Source organism: Capra hircus, chromosome 9 (genome assembly GCF_001704415.2).
Source record: "Capra hircus breed San Clemente chromosome 9, ASM170441v1, whole genome shotgun sequence".
In the NCBI taxonomy this organism is placed as follows: domain Eukaryota; kingdom Metazoa; phylum Chordata; class Mammalia; order Artiodactyla; family Bovidae; genus Capra; species Capra hircus.
The window spans coordinates 10,567,816-10,588,588 of NC_030816.1; the positions used below are offsets into that span (position 1 = coordinate 10,567,816).

General features: G+C 42.6%; 1 protein-coding gene across 1 annotated transcript in view; it reads right to left on the reverse strand.

The window, feature by feature from the left end:
* ME1 (malic enzyme 1) overlaps window positions 1-20,773 on the reverse strand; it is a 204,840-nt gene that overhangs the window by 167,308 nt on the left and 16,759 nt on the right. The window contains exons 2-3 of the mRNA XM_018052931.1: window positions 8,656-8,789; window positions 182-331 (exon numbers count right to left, since the gene is read on the reverse strand). Coding sequence (XP_017908420.1) covers window positions 182-331; window positions 8,656-8,789 — 284 coding nt within the window. The remainder of the gene's footprint in view (window positions 1-181; window positions 332-8,655; window positions 8,790-20,773) is intronic.

Here is a 20,773-nt window from a genome sequence, read left to right on the forward strand (position 1 = left end):
ATCTAACCCAGGTCTCCTGCATTGCAGGCAGATTCTTTACCGTCTGAGCCACCAGGGGCCCAAATGAAGTTTTAGATTTTTCTGAACTTCTATTTCATTACATAATTTTTTAAATTATAGCAAAAACTTGACAAAAAATAAATGAAGACACAAACTGTATTTAAAATAAAACTCTACATACCTTGGCTTCCGAAATGCTAAACTATATTGCTGGCAAGCTAGACCCACAGTGGGAGTATACACGATAGGCATGAATTTCTCAATGTCAGACATCAGCACTTTATAGAAGAGTTTTTCGTTTCTATCTTGAAGATCCATTAAGAGAAGATACCTATGGAAATTGGACATAATTAGATCTACATTCCAACACAGTCATAAAATAACTGTTTATAAAACTAAATGTTTGCAACAACATATACACTGCTTCAAAACTGGAAAGGAGTACATCAAAGCTGTCAATTGTCATCCTACTTATTTAACTTACATGCAGAGTACATCAGGTAAAATGCTGGGCTAGATTAATTACAAGCTAGAATCAAAATTGCCAGGAGAAATAACAACCTCAGATATGCAGATAATGCCACTCTAATTGCAGAAAATGAGACACTAAAGAGCCTCTTGATGAGGGTGAAAGAAGAGAGTGAAAAAGCTGGCTTAAAACTCAACATTCAAAAAATGAAGATCATGGCATCTGGTCCCATCACTTCATGGAAAACAGAAGGGGAAAAAGTAGAAGCAATGACAGATTTTATTTTCTTAGGCTCCAAAATCACTGTGGGCAGTGACTGTGGCCATGAAATTAAAAGATGTTTGCCCTTTGGAAGGAAAGCTATGGAAACCTGGACAAAGTATTAAAAAGCAAAGACATCACTTTGCCAACAAAGGTCCACATAGGCAAAGCTATGGTTTTTCCAGTAGTCATGTACAGATGTGAGAGCTGGACCATTAAGAAGGCTGAGTGCTGAAGAACTGATGCTTTCAAATTGTGGTGCTGGGGAACACACTAGAGTCTCCTGGACTGCAAGGAGATCAAATCAGTCAATGCTAAAGGAAATCAACCCTGAATATTCATTGGAAGGACTGATGCTGAAGAGCCAATACTTCGAGTACCTCATGCAAAGAGCCAACTCATTGGAAAAGACCTTGATGCTGGGAAAAACTGAAGGCAAAAGGAGAAGGGGGTGGCAGAGGATGAGATGGTTAGACAGAATCACTGACTCAATGGATATGAATTTGAGCAAGCTCTGGGAGATGGTGAAGGACAGGGAAGCCTGGCATGCTGCAGTCCATGGGGTAGCAAAGAACTGGACATGATGCAGCTACTGAACACACACAGTATTTTTTAGGTAAAAAAGACTTTAGAAATATTCCTGGGACTTCTCTGGTGGTCTAGTAGTTAAGAACCCACCTTCCAATGCATAGGAATGGGTTTGATCCCTGGTCAGGGAACTAAGATCCCACACACCATGGGCCAACTAAGCTCGCACGCTGCAACTAGAGAGCCCTCATGCTTTAGAGCCCATGCTTCACTAGAGAAGCCTGTATACCATAAGTAGAGAAAGCCCGTGCACAACAATGAAGAGCCCTAGCCCCACAGCAAAGACCCAGTGTAGCCAAAATAATAATAAAATGAAAACTGGATCAGGCTGCAGTTTAAAAAAAATAAAGAAATATTCCTAATCATCTCAAAAAATAAAGAACAATAAACCTGAGCTGGTGTCATTCAAATAATAAAATCAGTGCTGAAACAGCACAGTTTTATTTAATATTTAAATGACTTTATCCCTATTTTAAAATGAAAGACAAATGAAAAATACCAGTATAGATAAAGTTTAAACAGTAACTTAACTAACTAAAAAGACTTCATTGTTTAATTTACAGTACTGAAGAGCCAAGAAAAATGACAAGCAGAAAATAACTACAGAATGTTAACAATGACCCTAAAAATTACTAAGGTAAGAAAGTTTAAGGGACTTTTCTAATTATTTAGATCAAGAAGTCTTTTTTCTAGAGGCATTTCTGAACCAGAATTATCTTTTAAAATATCAACCTTATCATATTACTTGTAATCTTCAGTGGCTTATACAATAAAACTCCAACTGTTTGGTACAACTTGGAAAAATCTTGCAAAACTGTCCTTAATAGTCCTACCAGCCATTTTGGATTGATTCTCATTCTCTGGAATAGTTGAAAATGCATAGAATTTGGAGTCAGAGACACAGGATTCTAATGCTTGGCAAAAAGATGTTATTTCAACTACCAACACTAACAACTACGAAGCAAATGATGACTTTTAAAAGATGATGCTAACACTGATCCAGCCATGTGGAAATCATCACCGCTAAGTCAACACTTCTTACGACACTTGACACAAGTGGTTTTCCCTGCAGCTCCATACACTCTCTTTTCCTGAATTCCAGGTCACCAGATTCCCTCGATTTTCCCTTTTCACTGATCATTCCCTTTTTTCTTTCTTTGCTGTCTTCTCCTGGGCTCTAGAGGCTCTCTAACACTCATCTCTATTACATTAAGAGGTTATGCTGGCTTTGCTTCAGTGCTAAGTTGCTTCAGTCATGTCCAGCTCTCTGTGACCCCAGGGACTGTGGCCCTCCAGGATCCTCTGTCCCTGGGATTCTCCAGGCAAGAATACTGGAGTGGGTTGCCATGCCCTCCTCCTGGGGATCTTCCCGACCCAGGGATTGAACCTGCTGCATCTTTCATGTCTCCTGCATGGGCAGACATATTCTTCACCACTAGCGCCACCTGGCTTTGCTTCAGTTCAGTTCAGTTCAGTCGCTCAGTCGTGTCAGACTCTTTGCGATCCCATGAACTGCAGCACGCCAGGCTTCCCTGTCCATCACCAACTCCCGGATTTACTCAAACTCATGCCCGTTGAGTCAGTGATGCCATCCAACAATCTCATCCTCTGTCATCCCCTTCTCTCGCCTTCAATCTCCATCAGAGTCTTTTCAAATGAGTCAGCTCTTCACATCAGGTGGCCAAAGTATTGGAGTTTCAGCTTCAACATCAGTTCTTCTAATGAATATTCAGGACTGATTTCCTTCAGGATGGACTGGTTGGATTTCCTTGCAGTCCAAGGGACTCTCAAGAGTCCAACACCACAGTTCAAAAGCATCAATTCTTTGGCACTCGGCTTTCTTTATAGTCCAACTCTCACAATCATACATGACTACTGGAAAAACCATAGCCTTGACTAGACGGACTTTTGTTGGCAAAGTACTGTCTCTGCTTCTTAATATGTTGTCTAGTTTGGTCATAACTTTTCTTCCAAGGAGTAAGCATCTTTTAATTTCATGGCTGCAGTCACCATCTGCAGTGATTTTGCTTCAAGATCTATCCAAATCTACACACCTTCATTGCTACCATCCAGGATCTAAATCACCATCATCTTTTGCCTAAGTCTCCTAAATACTCTCATATTCTATTCTCAACATTGCAAAGTCTTCTAGAAATATAGCTCAGATCATGCTGACTTTCTGTTCAAAACCTTGAATGAGCCCCTCTTTCACTCAGAGAAACAGCAAAAGTCTTACAACTATGGCCTCCATAATCCATCTTTAACAATCTGTCCTCCATGACCTCACTAACTTCCTCTCCTGACCTACTGTTCTCCCGCTCACTCACCCTGCTCCAGACACACGTCTCCCTGTTGGTCCCTGAATGTGCCAGCTGAAAGAACACTGCTCCTCAGTTTCCTCATGGCTAACAGTCTCACTGCCTTTCATTACTCACTCATAACCCACCTTCGCACTGAAGTCCATCCTGACCATGGAACTAAACAGTGCAAAGTGACCCTACCCACCCCCTCCCATTCTCAGTCCTCTTACCACACTCCAGCTTCTCTTTTTTTCATGAGAATTTGCCACTTTCTGGCATATTAAATAATTTATTCATTATTTTACCACTTAGTACTTTTCAAAAATAATCTACCTAAGCTTCATGAGGGCAGAGATCACTGTCTCTAATCCCAGTATTGAAAAGAGCACCTGACACTAAGTTGATGCTCAGTGAGTATTTGAGGGACATTCTACGATAAAAATACGAAAGTCACTAGCTCTGAGGAGGCAAGTGATACAATGGCCCAGGAAAAGAATGCAAAGTAAAAATGGAAGAGAATCAAGGAAGGACTTTAGAAACGCATGGAAGGGACAGTGACGCTTAAGAAGCAAATACACATGGTTGAATAACCCAGTCAGCCTTTCCTCAGCTGACCCATTACCACGTGTGTGTGTGTGTGTGTGTGTGTCTGTGTGTGTCTGTGTGTGTGTGGAAGGGTACTCTTCAGTCATGTCTGACTGCGACCACATGGACTACAGCCCAACCAACTCCTCTGTCAGTAGAATTCTCCAGGCCAAGAATACTGGACTGGGTTGCCATTTCCTCCTCCAGGAGATCTTCCTCACCCCAGGGACCAAACCACGTCTTCTGCTTGGCAGACCGATTCTTTACCACTGTGCCACCTGGGAAGCCCATTACCACCTACAGGTTCATAAAAGAAGTGGTCATGGTAGGGATGAAGGGTACCCATGAGCTCAGCAACATGAACTTCCATCCACCAAGGCCAACCTGGCCCCAGACACTGCTGAGGGCCCAAACTGCCAGCAGCAGAGACTGACACTGAGCCCCTGATATGCCACCATCCCACATGGTCATCAGCAAACTCCCTAGTGGCAAGTTGATTACACTGGACAGGTTCTATCATGGAAGGAACGGCATTGGTTCTTATTGGAATAGACCCTCACTCGGTATGAAGACTTGCCTTCCCTGCACACAATGTTCCTGTCAACACTACCCTCCAGGGACTTACAAGATGCCTCATTCAACATCATGGTACTCCACCCAGCATGGCTTCTGACCAAGGAACTCACGTTAGGGCAAATGAAGTGAGGCAATGGGCCCTGCTAATCGAACCCACTGTTCTTACATGTTCCCCAACATCCTAAAGCAGCTGGCTTGACAGAATGCAGGAATGGCCTTCTGAAGATTCAGTTACAGTATCAGCTAGGGGGCTGCTGCTGCTGATGCTGCTAAGTAGCGTCAGTCATGTCCGACTCTGCAACCCCATAGACGGCAGTCCACCAGGCTCCCCCGTCCCTGGGATTCTCCAGGCAAGAACACTGGAGTGGGTTGCCATTTCCTCCTTCAATGCATGAAAGTAAAAAGTGAAAGTGAGGTCGATCAGTCGTGTCTGACTCTTAGCTACATCATGGACTACAGCCTACCAGGCTCCTCCATCCATGGATTCTTCAGGCAAGAGTCCTGGAGTGGGGTGCCATTGCCTTCTCCAAGGTAGGGGGCAACAGACTGCAAAGCTGGGCAAGGTTCTCCGGGAGGCTATACCTGCTCTGAATCAGGGCCCAATATATGGTTCTATTTCTCTCACAGCCAGCTTTCACAGGTCCCAGAATCAAGAGGGGTAGAAACAGAAGTGGCACCATCACTGTCATTCCCAAGTATGCGGGCGTGCTTAGTCACTTCAGTCGTGTCTGACTCTTTGCAACCTACGGACCGGAGGGGGCTGTCATTCCCTCCTCCAGGAGATCTTCCTGACCCAGGGATCAAACCTACATCGCCAGCTTGGCAAGGCAGATTCTTTACTACTGAGCCACCTAGGAAGCCCCCAAATAATCCACTATCAATTTCTGCTTCCTGTCCCTGAGATCTTATGCTCCGCTGGCCCCAAAGTGTTCATTCCAAAGGGAAGAATGTCTTATTGGGAGACAATGATTCCAGTGAACTGGAAGTTAAGATTGCCACTGGCCACTCTGGGTACCACAGGCCTCTGAATTAACAGGCAAAGAAGGGAGTTACCTTGCTGGTGGGGGTGACCGATCCCGACTCCAAGGGGAAACTGGACTACCACTCCATAATGCAGGTAAGGAAAAGGATGTCTGGAATACAAGAGATCCCTTAGGGGGTCCCCGCAATTAAAGTCAATGGAAAACTAAAACACCCAATTCCGACAGGACTACTAATGGCCCAGACCCTTCAGAATTAAAAATTTGGCCTCCTCTACCAGGGGAAGACTCAAGACTGGCTGAAGTACTTGCTGAAAGCAAGGGAAATGTGAAATGGGTAGGGGAAGAAGACAGTTATAAATATCAGCTATGATAACATGACCAGCTATAGAAATGAGGAGGGCAATTATTATGAGTATTTCTTCCTTACCGAGTTATGAATATGTTTGTGTGTGTATGTGTATATCTTTGCATATGTATCTGTGCATATATAAATATGTATAATACATATGCAAAGATACATAAACAAATATAATTTTCCCTCTTTTATCCCTTTATCATGTTACATAAGATGTACTGACTGTATATCATAGTATTTGAATAGTTTGCCAACAAAGGTCCATCTAGTCAAGGCTATGGTTTTTCCAGTAGTCATGTATAGATGTGAGAGTTGGACTATAAAGAAAGCTGAGCACCGAAAAATTGATGCTTTTGAACTATGGTGTTGGAGAAGACTCTTGAGAGTCCCTTGGACTACAAGGAAATTCAACCAGTCCATCCTAAAGGAGATCAGTCCTGGGTGTTCATTGGAAGGACTGATGTTGAAGCTGAAACTCCAGTACTTTGGCCACCTGATGCAGAGAGCTGGCTCATTTGAAAGTACCCTGATGCTGGGAAAGATTGAGGGCAGGAAGAGAAGGGGACGACAGAGGATGAGATGGTTGGATGGCATCCCCGACACAATGGACATGGGTTTGGGTGAACTCCGGGAGTTGATAATGGACAGGGAGGCCTGGCGTGCTGTGGTTCATGGGGGTGCAAAGAGGCAGACACGACTGAGTGACTGAACTGAACTGAACACTTTGAACAATGTGGCGGTTAAGGGTGCCAACCCTAACACAATCAAAATTCCAGGTATACCTTACAGGTGGCCCTTTACATGTGCAGTTCCCATTCAAGGATTCAATCAACTATGGATTGTGTAAGCACTGTAGCATGCATTTATTGAGAAAAATCCACATACAGGTGGACCCATATAATTCAAATCTATGTGACTCAAGGGTCAAATGTATTGTCAAGTTTACATCATAGTATTAAAGTTGAAAGATATCAAGGAGAAAAGTAAACATTACCCTAGGGCTTCACATCCTCTTTTAGGTTAAATGTTAGCATGTTTTCAGTTTTTCCTGGGCTAGTTCTATCATGTTAGGCTCAAGTAGGACCTTTTCATTGTCTTTATGCAGAGATTAAGTTTAGTTTGAGGAGACAGGCATGGCTTCCAAGTTGAAAAGGAGAGGTTAATTTTATGTGTCAACATGGCTCGGACACAGTATCCAGATATTTGGTCCACTATTTTGGACTTTTCTGTGAAAGTAGTTTTTGGATAAGACTCACATCTAAATTGGTGTACTTTGAATAAAGCCAGAGTACATGCCATAATGTTGGTGAGCCTCATCCAATCATTTAAAAACCTTAATGGAACAAAGACTGGCCTTCCCTCTAACTCCTCAGCAAAAAAATAGTTCAAGCCTTCGAACTTGAATCAGATTCTTCCCTGGGGCTCCAGCTGGCCAGTCTACCTGCAGATTTAGGACTGACCAAGCCTCCGTAATCACTTGAGCTCATTCTTTACAATTAAAATCAATCAATCAATCAATCAATAACCCCCCCCCTTTATGTACATAATTACACACACACACATCCTGTTGGTTCTATACCTCTGGAGAACCCTATTATGAAGACTTACTAGATACTGGGTTAGCTCTCTCTTCTAACCTTCACAATAACATTTTCAAATAACTATTATTCTCTTCAACCCAGAGATGAAAAAACTGAGGTTTAGGTGGGTTTAACACCTTAAGGGGCTTCCCTAGTAGCTCAAGTGGTAAAGAATCCACGTGCAATGCAGGAGCCACAGGAGATGCAGGTTCTATCCCTGGGTTGGGAAGATCCCCTGGAGGAGAAATGGCAACCCATGCCACTATTCTTGCCCGGAGAATCCTGTGGAGAGGAGCCTGGTGATCTCCAGTCCACGGTGTTGCAGAGTCGGACACAGCTGAAACCACTTAGCCTGCACGCCTGCAACATTTTAATACAAAAAGAGTCCAAAGAAAACAGTGAGACACAAGCAGTGGTCGTGGCAGTGGGTGTAAGGGTTTACTCAGGGACCCTCAACGCTAGTGAGGTACAGCTGGAATTTCAGCTCCAGCTGGCTAATTCCAAAGGTAGGGAACAATGTTACCTTTACCCTTGTATAAACATGGAAACTGGACTGCAAACAAAGTAAGTGACCTAAACTCCGAACAGTGTTGGAGCCCTCTTGGAAGCCTAATCAGTGCACTTTCACCTACAATGTACTTGAGGTCTGACTCAAAGCCACTCTCGCCTAGTCTGGAATGGCATCTTCCCGTAACCGACCTCGACAGCAACAACTCTGTCACAGGAGGAAAAAGTCATTTCTCTGCGGATACAGTTTAGAAAAGAAAATTTTATCTTCTTCAGATGTTCCTACACAGGGTAAATTTTTTACAAACATCATTGTATTTACAGGCAAATCTTTCTCAAAGCTGACAACTCTTTCTAAAGCACTAACTATTTAAACTCGCTCATCTAATAAGATATAAACTAGACAGCTGCCTCAGAGAAATATGAAAAATCACCTTCAGGAACATGTTACCTGTCAAAATCAGAGTTTAGACGCTCGAAATTCTTAAGTACTCGAAGGACCTGGACATCCTGACTGATGAAGGAGGGTGGCAACAGGCCATGAATGTTCAGTTGCTGCCTCTCTTCCAGGGTAAAAGCCAAGTCCTATAGAGAAAAGGAAAATGCAATAATTCGAGGGGGAAAAGGACAAAACGCATATCTATACAACAGTGAAATCAGTAAGTATATGGAATTGAAAATCAGATCTGGCATCCACTCAAGCATAGCCATGTGACTGTGAGAAAATCATGGGGTCTCTCCACACCTCACTTTCCTCCCCTTTCAATATTAGGATAGCATTTTCAGATTCGTGTCGCTTAGATGTTGTTAGGATAAAATCAGGTGATGGGTAGTAGGGGAGTATCTGAAGACACTTAAGTGAAAGAAGATATAATTGTCAGTATTGGAATCATTAAATAGAAAAATGAATAGCAGTTATTATAAGAGATTTTAAAATGAGGAACATGAGGAGGTTGCCTATGACCTGCTGTGTTTCTATTGGGCTGGCAAAAAACGTTTGGGTTTTCCTGTCACATTGCATACAAAAAGCTGAACCAACTTTTTGGCCAAACCAATACATACAAAATAGATTGGAAACACTGTATCTATGATTTCAAGGCAGCCTCTCCAACACTCCTCTCCCAAACTATCTCCTGCTTCTTTTATATACTTCTAGCAATGGCACCCTACTCTAGTACCCTTGCCTGGAAAATCCCATGGACAGAGGAGCCTGGTAGGCTGCAGTCCCTGGGGTCGCTGAGAGTCGGGCACGACTGAACAACTTCACTTTCATTTTTATGCATTGGAGAAGGAAATGGCAACCCACTCCAGTGTTCTTGCCTGGAGAATTCCAGGAACGGGAGAGCCTGGTGGGCTGCTGTCTATGGGGTCGCACAGAGTCGGACACGACTGAAGTGACTTAGCAGTTATACAAAATTTCTCCCTTCTGCCTGGACACACCATACTCCTTTACCCTTCCAGAATACCATGGACAAGAAAGTCTTCCCTGCTTCTCTCTTTCCAAGCCATACCTCGAATGCCACCTCCTCTCTAAAACCTTTCCAGTCTCACCCAGTAAGCCCACTGGAGCCTTACCTACATTATCAGTTTACATGAACACTGACTGTACAAAACAAGAGTATTACAAACTATGAGGCTCAAAAACAAGCAAACCAAATAGAACTGATGAATGGATACAAAACCGCAGACTGGACCTAAGAGACAGGCGGGGATATAATATGAGGCAAGTAAAGCAGAGAAACCCCAGTAGTCATGAACCTGGACGGACTGGGATGAGGCGTCTCCCTGGGAAGGTCTCTTGCTCCAGATACTGAAGCCCAAGAGGCTTGTTCGATTAGACTGTGCCCACTCTGGGTCTGGCCCTACCATGACCACGCCTGGCTTTGCTCCACGTGCTATCCACATAGCTGGTGCCCATTTCCAAGATGTTTTGCTCCACTAGCAGCCATTCCCTTCTGTGCAAAAGCCCCTAGTGTTACATGGCTGGCAGTGGGCCCTTTAGAGTCTAATGCATGTGGACAGTAGCAGGATGGTCCCTGCTGAGAGGACACCCCTGCTATCCAGTCTAGTGCGCCCGCTCCTGGCTGCCTGGAGCACAGCAGCCCAGCCAGCCTCTCTGTCCTCTGCCTGGATCCCAGTACGCACCAGGGGACCCCATGGCGTTGCTGGAACCTTTCCGTGCCATTTTCTATTTGTGCTTTGTGTTTTCACAAGAATGCAAACTCCATGAGGTCAGGGAATTTTCTCTCTTTTTTCCCACTACTTTATCCCTAGTGCTCAGAATACTAACCGACCTAATGAGACCTCAATGATGTGCTACATCAACCCCTGGGTCAGGAAGATCCCCTGGAGGAGAGCATGGCAACCCACTCCAGTATTCTTGCTTGGAGAATCCCATGGACAAAGGAGCCTGGCGGGCCACAGTCCACAGGGTCGCGAAGAGTCGGACACGAGTGAAGTGACTGAGCACGCATGCACAATGTGCTACATAAACAAAACAGAAAGTGCTAAAAACTTGACAGACTTATATTAAAAATTTTAAAGTATCAGAACTGCTGCTCAGGACACTGATTAGCCTATTAAGCCTGGTGAAATCATATTTTAAATTTAAAGTAACCAGAAAGGGATGTTTTTGTGAAAAAGGAATTTACAGAATGGAAGGCATAGTTCACCTGCTAAAGATACAACTTTTAATAAAGATACAAAGCAAAATGTCAGGCAATAACTCCTAGAGTTGAAGCAAAATTACATACAGTAATGTATCTGTAAAAAATCCTCAACAGACTTTTCTTTAGTTTGAAATACAACTTGTAAGTGAAAAATGGGGAAAAAAAAATGCTGGGCTGAAGTTAAAGTCTCAAAAACATATGAATGTATCTGAAGAAGCAGCAAACTTCTGAATGTCATGCCCTTGAAAATCTGCCTTCAAAAATAGTAATCAAAATACTAATATTCTGAGAATAAGGCTCATTATTAGAAATACTGACATAGGCTTGTTCTTTTGCTTTACAAGGCACTAACTTATGTATTGGTGAAATTAGCCAGTCTGTTTACATGAATTTTCCAATGTCTAGTCTGAAACAATTCCTCAGTCTAACAAGTTTGGCATACCATATGCCAAGTAAACAAAAATGCCATCTGGGTATCTCCTGATATTCTTTGACGTTCAATAACTACAAATTTCCTTACACTGTTAGCCAAATTTTCCAAGATACACTAAAGTGCCAGTTCAACTCTTAAGAAAACAAAAACAAACGCTAGGACTTAGGAGTCTGGAACACTGGGCTGAGTTCAAGTCCTATGACTGGGCTCACATCGTATTGCTGTGCACCGTGCTTAGTCGCTTGGTCATGTCGGACTCTTGGCGACCCCATGCACTGTAGCCCACCAGGCTCCTCCGTCCATGGGGATTCTCCAGGCAAGAATACTGGAGTGGGTTGCCGTGCCCTTCGACCAGGGGATCTTCCCAACCCAGGGATCAAACTCAAGTCTTCCACATGGCAGATGGATTCTTTACCGTCTGAGCCACCAGGGAAGCCCATGAATACTGGAGTGGATAGTCTATCCCATTTTGAGGGCAATCTTTCCCACCCAGGAATCGAGTCTCCTGCATTGCAGGGGGATTCTTTACCAGCTGAGCTACCACTACCCTTTATGAATTTTTTAAAAATCAATGAATATTGGTACGTCCCTGATGGTCCAGTGGTTAAGAATCTGCCTTCCAATGCAGGGATGCGAGTTCAATCCCTGGTCAACGAACTAAGATTCCACATGCTGTGGGGCAACTAAGCCCACATACAGCAACTGCTGGGCCCGCGCCACAACTAGAGAGTTCGTGCTCTGCAATGAAAGATGCTGTATGATGCAATGAAGATTCCACATGCCACAACTAACACTCGGCATAGCCAAAAAAATTTAAACAGAAAAACAATGAATATGTAAACTTAAATCTTAAAACTCCTGCAAAATTTTAAATGTATATGGCAGTTTTAAGAACGACACATCGGTGTGATTCCTACCAACCAGGAGCTTCCCAAAAAGTATTCAGAAAAACAGTAAGTTGAATACTGAACAATGTAATAATCCCTGCTCTCTATTTTACTGTTTCTAGCTATAACAGAGACATATTAATAGAGATATATTTTGGAGAAATTTATACACAGATCAGCTCAGTCCAGTTCAGTCACTCAGTCATGTCCAACTCTTTGTGACCTCATGCCTCCCTGTCCATCACCAACTCCTGGAGTTCACTCAAAATCACGTCCATCGAGTCAGTGATGCCAGCCAGCCATCTCATCCTCTGTCGTCCCCTTCTCCTCCCGCCCCCAATCCCTCCCAGCATCAGAGTCTTTTCCAATGAGTCAACTCTTCGCATGAGGTGGCCGAAGTACAGCTTTAGCATCATTCCTTCCAAAGAATACCCAGGGTTGATCTCCTTTAGAATGGACTGGTTGGATCTCCTTGCAGTCCAAGGGACTCTCAAGAGTCTTCTCCAACACCACAGTTCAAAAGCATCAATTTTTCAGCGCTCAGCTTTCTTCACAGTCCAACTCTCACATCCATACGTGACTATTGATCAGTTATGTCTAAAACCTGACAGTCACATGCTACCTGTAATATATTCTTATTAAAAAGATGAAATAACATATCTGCTTCAAAGAATTTTTACCTTAGGGTTCTCCTGCAGGGCCAAGAAAGGATAGTGTGTCCAAGGTACAGATGCAGGTTCTAACTTTCAAATGACTTCTATTGAGTCTTTTTCATGTAGTTCAAAAGCTGAGCTATACATATATTAGGTTTCCAGACCATTTATAATTCTAATTCCCTAAAAGCATTCTCATACACTCAAGGTGCAAGCCTGGTTTTCTTCTTTTCTATTACTTGCCTTACTTAAAAAACCTTTTCGACTAAATCCCTAGACATCAGAATGGTATGTGGTTTCACTTCTGAGGGCAGCAAACAGCACAACTATTCTTCTGGACACTAATAATTAATTTATGTATATCTTCTTGAGAAAACTGAGACTACCAAGCAGAAATGAAAACAAAATTCCTGGCATAACAGAAGACATATTGGAAACCATGTTTGCACAGAGCAAACATAACTGAGAAAGAAACTTTGTCCTGAGTAATGTATTAGAAACTATTACCACAAGAACAGAACAAATAAGATCTACATTCCATGATAACAATCTTTATTGTTTCCAGTGAACTTCAGTAGTTTGCCTTTTTTCTAGATAATGACTAAAAATAATCAAGCTAGATGGCAAAAAGGCAAACACTATCTAAATCAGAAGTTTCTTGAAGACAATCTATACACATGTGGGAATTCATTATGACAACAGAATTCACTGACTTTAATGTTTGCAGCCATAATCATATTATGGCTGGATGAAGAGTACATCATGAGAAACGCTGCGCTGGAAGAAGCACAAGCTGGAATCAAGATTGCTGGGAGAAATATCAATAACCTCAGATCTGCAGATGACACCACCCTTATGGCAGAAAGTGAAGAGGAACTCAAAAGCCTCTTGATGAAAGTGAAAGAGGAGAGTGAAAAAGTTGGCTTAAAGCTCAACATTCAGAAATCGAAGATCATGGCATCTGACCCATCACTTCATGGGAAACAGATGGAGAAAAAGTGGAAACAGTGTCAGACTTTATTTTTCTGGGCTCCAAAATCACTGCAGATGGTGATTGCAGCCATGAAATTAAAAGACGCTTACTCCTTGGAAGAAAAGTTATGACCAATCTAGATAGCATATTGAAAAGCAGACACATTACTTTGCCAACAAAGGTCCATCTAGTCAAGGCTATGGTTTTTCCAGTGGTCATGTATGGATGTGAGAGTTGGACTGTGCAGAAAGCTGAAGAATTGATGCTTTTGATGATTTTGAACTGTGGTGCTGGAGAAGACTCTTGAGAGTCCCTTGGACTGCAAGGAGATCCAACCAGTCCATCCTAAAGGAGATCAGTCCTGGGTGTTCTTTGGAAGGAAATGATGATAAAGCTGAAACTCCAATATTTTGGCCACCTCATGCAAAGAGTTAACTCATTGGAAAAGACCCTGATGCTTGGAAAGATTGCGGGCAGGAGGAGAAGGGGATGAGACAGAGGATGAGATGGTTGGATGGCATCACCGACTCAATGGACATGAGTTTGGGTGAACTCTGGGAGTTGGTGAGGGACAGGGAGGCCTGGCGTACTGTGATTCATGGGGTCGCAAAGAGTCGGACACGACTGAGCGACTGAACTGAACTGAGGAAAGTCAAAGAGGAGAGTGAAAAAGTTGGCTTAAAACTCAATATTCAGAAAACTAAGACCATGGCATCTGGTCCCATCACTTCATGGCAAATAGATGGGGAAAAAGTGACAGACTTTATTTTGGGGGGCTCCAAAATCACTGCAGATGGTGACTACAGCCATGAAATTAAAACACGCTTGCTCCTTGGAAGAAAAGTTATGATCAACCTAGACAGCATATTAAAAAGCAGAGACATTATTTTGCCAACAAAGGTCAAAGCTATGGTTTTTCCAGCAGTATGTATGGATGTGAGCATTGGACTATAAAGAAAGCTGAGCATCGAAGAATTGATGCTTTTGAACTGTGGTGTTGGAGAAGACTCTTGAGAGTCCCTTGGACTGCAAGGAGATCCAACCAGTCAATCCTAAAGGAAATCAGTTCTGAATATTCACTGGAAGGACTGATGTTGAAGCTGAAACTCCAATACTTTGGCCATCTGATGGGAAGAATCAACTCACTGGAAAAGACCCTGATGCTGGGAAAGACTGAAGGCTGGAGGATAAGGGGACGACAGATGACAAGATGTTTGGATGGCATCACTGACTCAATGGACATGTGTCTGAGTAAACTCTAGGAGTTGGTGATGGACAGGGAGGCCTGGCGTGCTGCAGTCCATGGGGTTGCAAAGAGTCAGACACAACTGAGCGAGTGAACTGAACTGAGTATAGAGTAATTCAGACTTCCCTGGTGGCTCAGAAGGTAAGAATCTGCCTGCAGTGCAGGAGACCAGGGTTGAATCCCTGAGTCGGGAAGATCCCTCACAGAAGGGAATGGCAACCCACTCCAATATTCTTGCCTGGAGAATCCCATGGACAGTGGAACCTGATAGGCTATAGTCCATGGGGGTCACAAAGAGTCAGCTACGACTGAGCGACTAACACTTTCACTTTCAAACTTATATAAGTAATGATTATAAAAAATATACCTAAAATATACTTGACCCTAGATACTCTAAAACTTATAAGAAAATATCATAATCATACAACCCCCCAAACTTATTTCATCTAGGCATTACAGGATATAAGCAAATAAACCATACTGTAGTTTAAGTGATGTTTGCTTTATTTAAAAAAGGAAAGAACACCTCTATTAAGACAGCAAATGGATTTTTAAAACATAGACGAGAGGCTTAATTAGTTTTATTACTTAAAAGTCAGAACTTTATATATTCCTTATAAAGGCTGAGACGTTGTTAACCATCAATGTCAACACTAACATTAATAAAGTTTCAAAATCCTTTCATCAGGATGGAGTGCTGTTGTTCTCAAAGAAGTTTTCAGGTAAATTTCACATTTTTCACAGTGGCAAAAAATTTCTGTTATGTAAGCAGACTGGTAATTCTTAGTAAACTATTGAAACTACCAACATACACAAAGGATAAAACTAAGCCTAAGATCCTTGTTCAAAATGTATATGGATAATCCAAACCAAATGCGTAATACCTATTGCCAGAAGAGTCTCTAGTGATCACATGGACATTTGCACTTCATTGAAAGGACTGCTGCTGAAGCTCCAATACTTTGACCACCTGATGCCAAGAGCCGATTCACTGGAAAAGACCCTGAAGCTGGGAAAGACTGAAGGCAGGAGGAGAAGGGGGCGACAGAGGATGAGATGGTTAGATGGCATCACTGACTCAATGGACATGAGTTTTAGCAAACTCAGGGGGACAGTGAACGACAGGGAAGCCTGGCGTGCTGCAGCTCATGGGTTCACAAAGAGTCAGGTATGACTTAGTGACTGAACAACAACAAAAAATGTGTGTGTGTGTGTGTGCGTGTGTGTGTCAGACAAACCCTCTAAGTATGCCTATGATAATATGAAAAGTGATTGCTCAGATAGTGAACCAAAAGATCAGGATTACAAAATAACTGTCTATGGTGACTTAATTTGATTTCTTAACTCTTTGAGGAAGCAGAACAATCTACAGAGTGGTGACCTATAGGGTAAATGGGAAGGAAATCCAAAAAAGAGGGAATATATGTGTACATATAGCTGATTCACTTAGCTGTACAGCAGAAATGAACACAACACTGTAAAGCAACTATACTCCAATTTTTAAAAGAAGGAATCTACAGAGTATGAAAATTAGACAGCAATTCAACACATTTAGCTACCAGTTAAATTACATAGGCATGCAAAATGTCCCTTGCCTATAGCTAAATGGTGAAGCCCCTTCAAGAAAGCTTTCCTCCTTCTCTCTGGGTTAGAGAGATGTCCTCCAGTGTTCTCTCACATCATCATGAACTTCTATCATGAACTTCCTATTCTTCATTATTTCTGTTTAACAGCCATTTTACCCAGAGATCTAGGTGCTTCTGAAAGACAGGCACTATGCTACTCATATTTGTACGACAGCACAAAGTCAGGATGGAGTAGTACCTCAATCGATTTTAGATAAACGGATAATAAATACATGGATCTGAAACAACGTGTCAGTTTCACATAGCTCAGTTCTATGTAGTTCTATTTTGAACAACCAATGCACCCCATTCAAACTAAACAAACATTTAATACATACAGTGATACAGAGAGCCGATGGTTTGAAATCTCTCAAGTAACAACTGCACTTTCCACACATACATTATTGAATTAAATTAATCCACTTGTGACAGCTTTTTAAATTGACTTTGACCAGGCATTCAAGATCAACTTGGTTGGACAAAACGACATTTCCACCTACCATCCTTAAGGGCCAGAGCTTGTGGGGATTTTAAGTACTTTCATCTAAACAAGGGCTTCTCAACCTCAGCACTAGTGACATTTCAGACTAGATAAGTCTTTGTTGTAGGCAGCTGTCTAGTATGTTCTGTGTATATTACAGGTTCCATTGATTGATACACTTTAAACTTATACGCATAATTCACCAGCAAATATGAATTCATGGCAACATAAATCTATTTGCACTGAGACCCAAATCTGATGCATTAGTGGGCTTCCCAGGTGGCGCAGTGGTAAAGAATCTGTCTGCCAATGCAGGAGATGCAGGTTCAATCCCTGGGTGGGGAAAATCTCCTGAAGAACCCACGTTAGTATTCTTGCCTGGGAAATCCCATGGACAGAGGAGCCTGGTGGGGTACAGTCCATGGGGTTGCAAGGAGCTGGACACAACTGAGCGCACACACACCAATTCACAGGTCGATATTATTTAACACTGCGGTTTTGAGTAGGTACTTAAAAGTGTCTGCGGTTAAATGGAGACTCAACTTTTGCCTCTACTGAACAGGAGGAATCAAACATATATGGAATACACAGTCTGTGTGTATGTTATGTGTGTCTCACTCTGTTGTTGAGAGAATAAAGTAAGACCAGATATTTTTACATCTTATATAAATTATAAAGTATTATAAAAATGCTTGTGTTACTAACTTTTAAAACAAAATCATGAATACACAGTTCAGTTCAGTCACTCAGTCGTGTGCGACTCTTTGTGACCCCATGAATCACAGCACATCACCAACTCCCAGAGTTCACCCAAACCCATGTCCATCGAATCGATGATGCCATCCAACCATCTCATCCTCTGTCGTCCCCTTCTCCTCCTGCCCCCAATCCCTCCCAGCATCAGGGTCTTTTCAAATGAGTCAGCTCTTTGCATCAGGTGGCCAAAGTACTGGAGTTTCAGCTTCAACATCAGTCCTTCCAATGAACACCCAGGACTGATTTCCTTTAGGATGGACTGGTTGGATTTCCTTGCAGTCCAAGGGACTCTCAAGAGTCTTCTCCAGCACCACAGTTCAAAAGCATCAATTCTTCAGCGCTCAGCTTTCTTTATAGTCCAAGTCTCACATTTACACATGACCACCAGAAAAACCATAGCCTTGACTAGATGGACCTTTGTTGGCAAAGTAATGTCTCTGCTTTTTAATATGCTGTCTAGGTTGGTCATAACTTTCTTTCCAAGGAATACACAAGAGCTAAGTAAATATTGATTTTTATTCTTCATGGTCTTGGTACTGTCAGAAAGCTCCTGAATTTAACAGTCAGTTTTTTAGACACCCTGTCTAGAGTCAGACACGACTGAAGTGACTTAGCAGCAGCAGCAGCAGTCTGTACTTTTTGTCAAGATCCAGTTTAGTTCCCTACCAAAGGCTGTGAGCCTAAAGTCCATATACCCAATAATCACGGACCCCCAAGAAATGAGGAGGTGTAAGTCAGGAGTCTTTAGGCACGGACATCTTTCCTCACTAATTCTATGAAACTAAGTATTTCCTTCCATTATAAAAGAAGGAAGAAAACAAAGGAAATATTAGTAGCTCCTGTGACTCTGTCATAAATAGAAATAACAAATATTTTCACATCACATTAAATCTGTGGCATATATCTTGAAATACCATTTATCATTATTATGAAATTACAACAGTTTTAGGACCAAAATATGGTTGTTTTAGAACATGGACCGACATGTAGTCTAGTCATGTTGATGACCTTCAACAATCTTTTTAAAACATTTTGTAACAACATTTATGCGGCTGCATCAGGTAGTAGCTGCAGCATTCAGGCTCCTACTTGGCAGCACGTGGACGCTCTAGTTGCAGTGCACAGGCTCAGTGATTGCAGCGGGTCAGCTTGTTGATCCTCAGCATATGGGATCCTAGTTTCCTGACCAGGAATCAAATCAACATCCCCTGTATTGCAAGGCAGATTCTTAACCACTGGACCACAAGGAAAGTCCCTAAATTTTACTTTAAATTGTCTATATTTAAATATATTGTCTTGCTATTTAAGTCTTTAAGAAAGAGGAATATATCTTACAATATCCCACATTTGTTTTTCTATTATAATTGGTTTCTTATGTAACAGTATTATTTTAAAAATTATTTATTTAAGCCTTTGATTTAAGGAGTCACACAGACTTCACCAAAATTCCAAAGGGCACTTTGGCAAAAAGTATGTTAAGAACTGTTGCAAAGAATTATGCCTCCGTTCCTAAGGGCTTCCCTGGTGGCTCAGAGGATAAAGCGTCTGCCTGCAATGTGGGAGACCTGGGTTCGATCCCTGGGTCAGGAAGATCCCCTGGAGAAGGAAATGGCAACCCACTCCAGTACTCTTGCCTGGAGAATCCCATGGAGGGAGGAGCCTGGTGGGCTATAGTCCTTGGGGTCACAGAGTTGGACATGACTGAGTGACTTCACTTTCACCTTTCACTTTCTCCAATGCCTACAGCACCTACTGGTTTTCCTCTTCCTCACTGCCTGTTCCTTCTCAGACTCCCCCTGCTGGCTTCTCCCTTTCTGAACTCTAAATGTTGGTGTGCTCTGGGCTCAATCTCTGGCTTCTCTAGATTCCCTTGAAGCGGTGCAGTCTAATTACATAGCTCTAATTGCCATCCTCATCCTCATCCTAAGGATATATATACTTCATATGATATTCCCAGAAACACCACAAGATGGCTTTCATACTTCAGATCCACAGTGGAGATTTTCAGAAATATTTTGTCTCCTCTTAGAGTTACTTTATGGAAGATTATCAAGCCCACTGTATTGATCCAGGTTCTCTAAAGAAACTGAGCCAGTAGGGTATATGTGTATACATCATGATAGGAAGCAATTTACCATAAGGAACTGGCTCATGCAATTATGGAAGCTGACAAGTCCCCTGGTCTGAAGTTGGTGGCTGGAGACTCAGAGAGCCAACAGTATAGGTTGAGTCCAAGTCCAAACGCTGGAGAAACCAAGAGTGCTGATAGTATAGTTCTAGGGCAAAGGCCACTGGTTGTAAGACCCAGGAAGAGCCAAGGATTCAGCTCAAGTCCAAAAGTAGGGGAAAAAAAGCCTGATGTCCCAGCTTGTAGAGTAGTCACTCAGTCGTGTCCAACCCTTTGCAGCCCCATGGACTGCAGCCTACCAGGCTCCTCTGTCCATGGGATTTCCCAGGCAAGAGTACTGGAGTGGGTTGCCATTTCCTTCTCCAGGGGCTCTTCCTGACCCAGAGATCAAACCTGGGTCTCCAGCATTGCAAGCAGACGCTTTACCATCTGAGCCACCAGGGAAGCCCAGCTTACTGGCAGTCTAAGAAGAGGAGCTCCCTACTTAGGAAGGGTTTAAGTCATGTTTACTCCGTCTACCAGTTCAAACGTTAATCTCATCCAGAGACACCCTCCCAGACACACCCGTAACAATATTTGACTCAGCCTAGTCATCCAGTGGCACAGTCAAGTTGAAAGAAAATTAATCATCATACTCACCAAATATTTTTCCACAAATTTATGTTGAGTGGATACTTACAGTGATTGCAGGCACTAAACCAATGGAAAAGTGACTGTT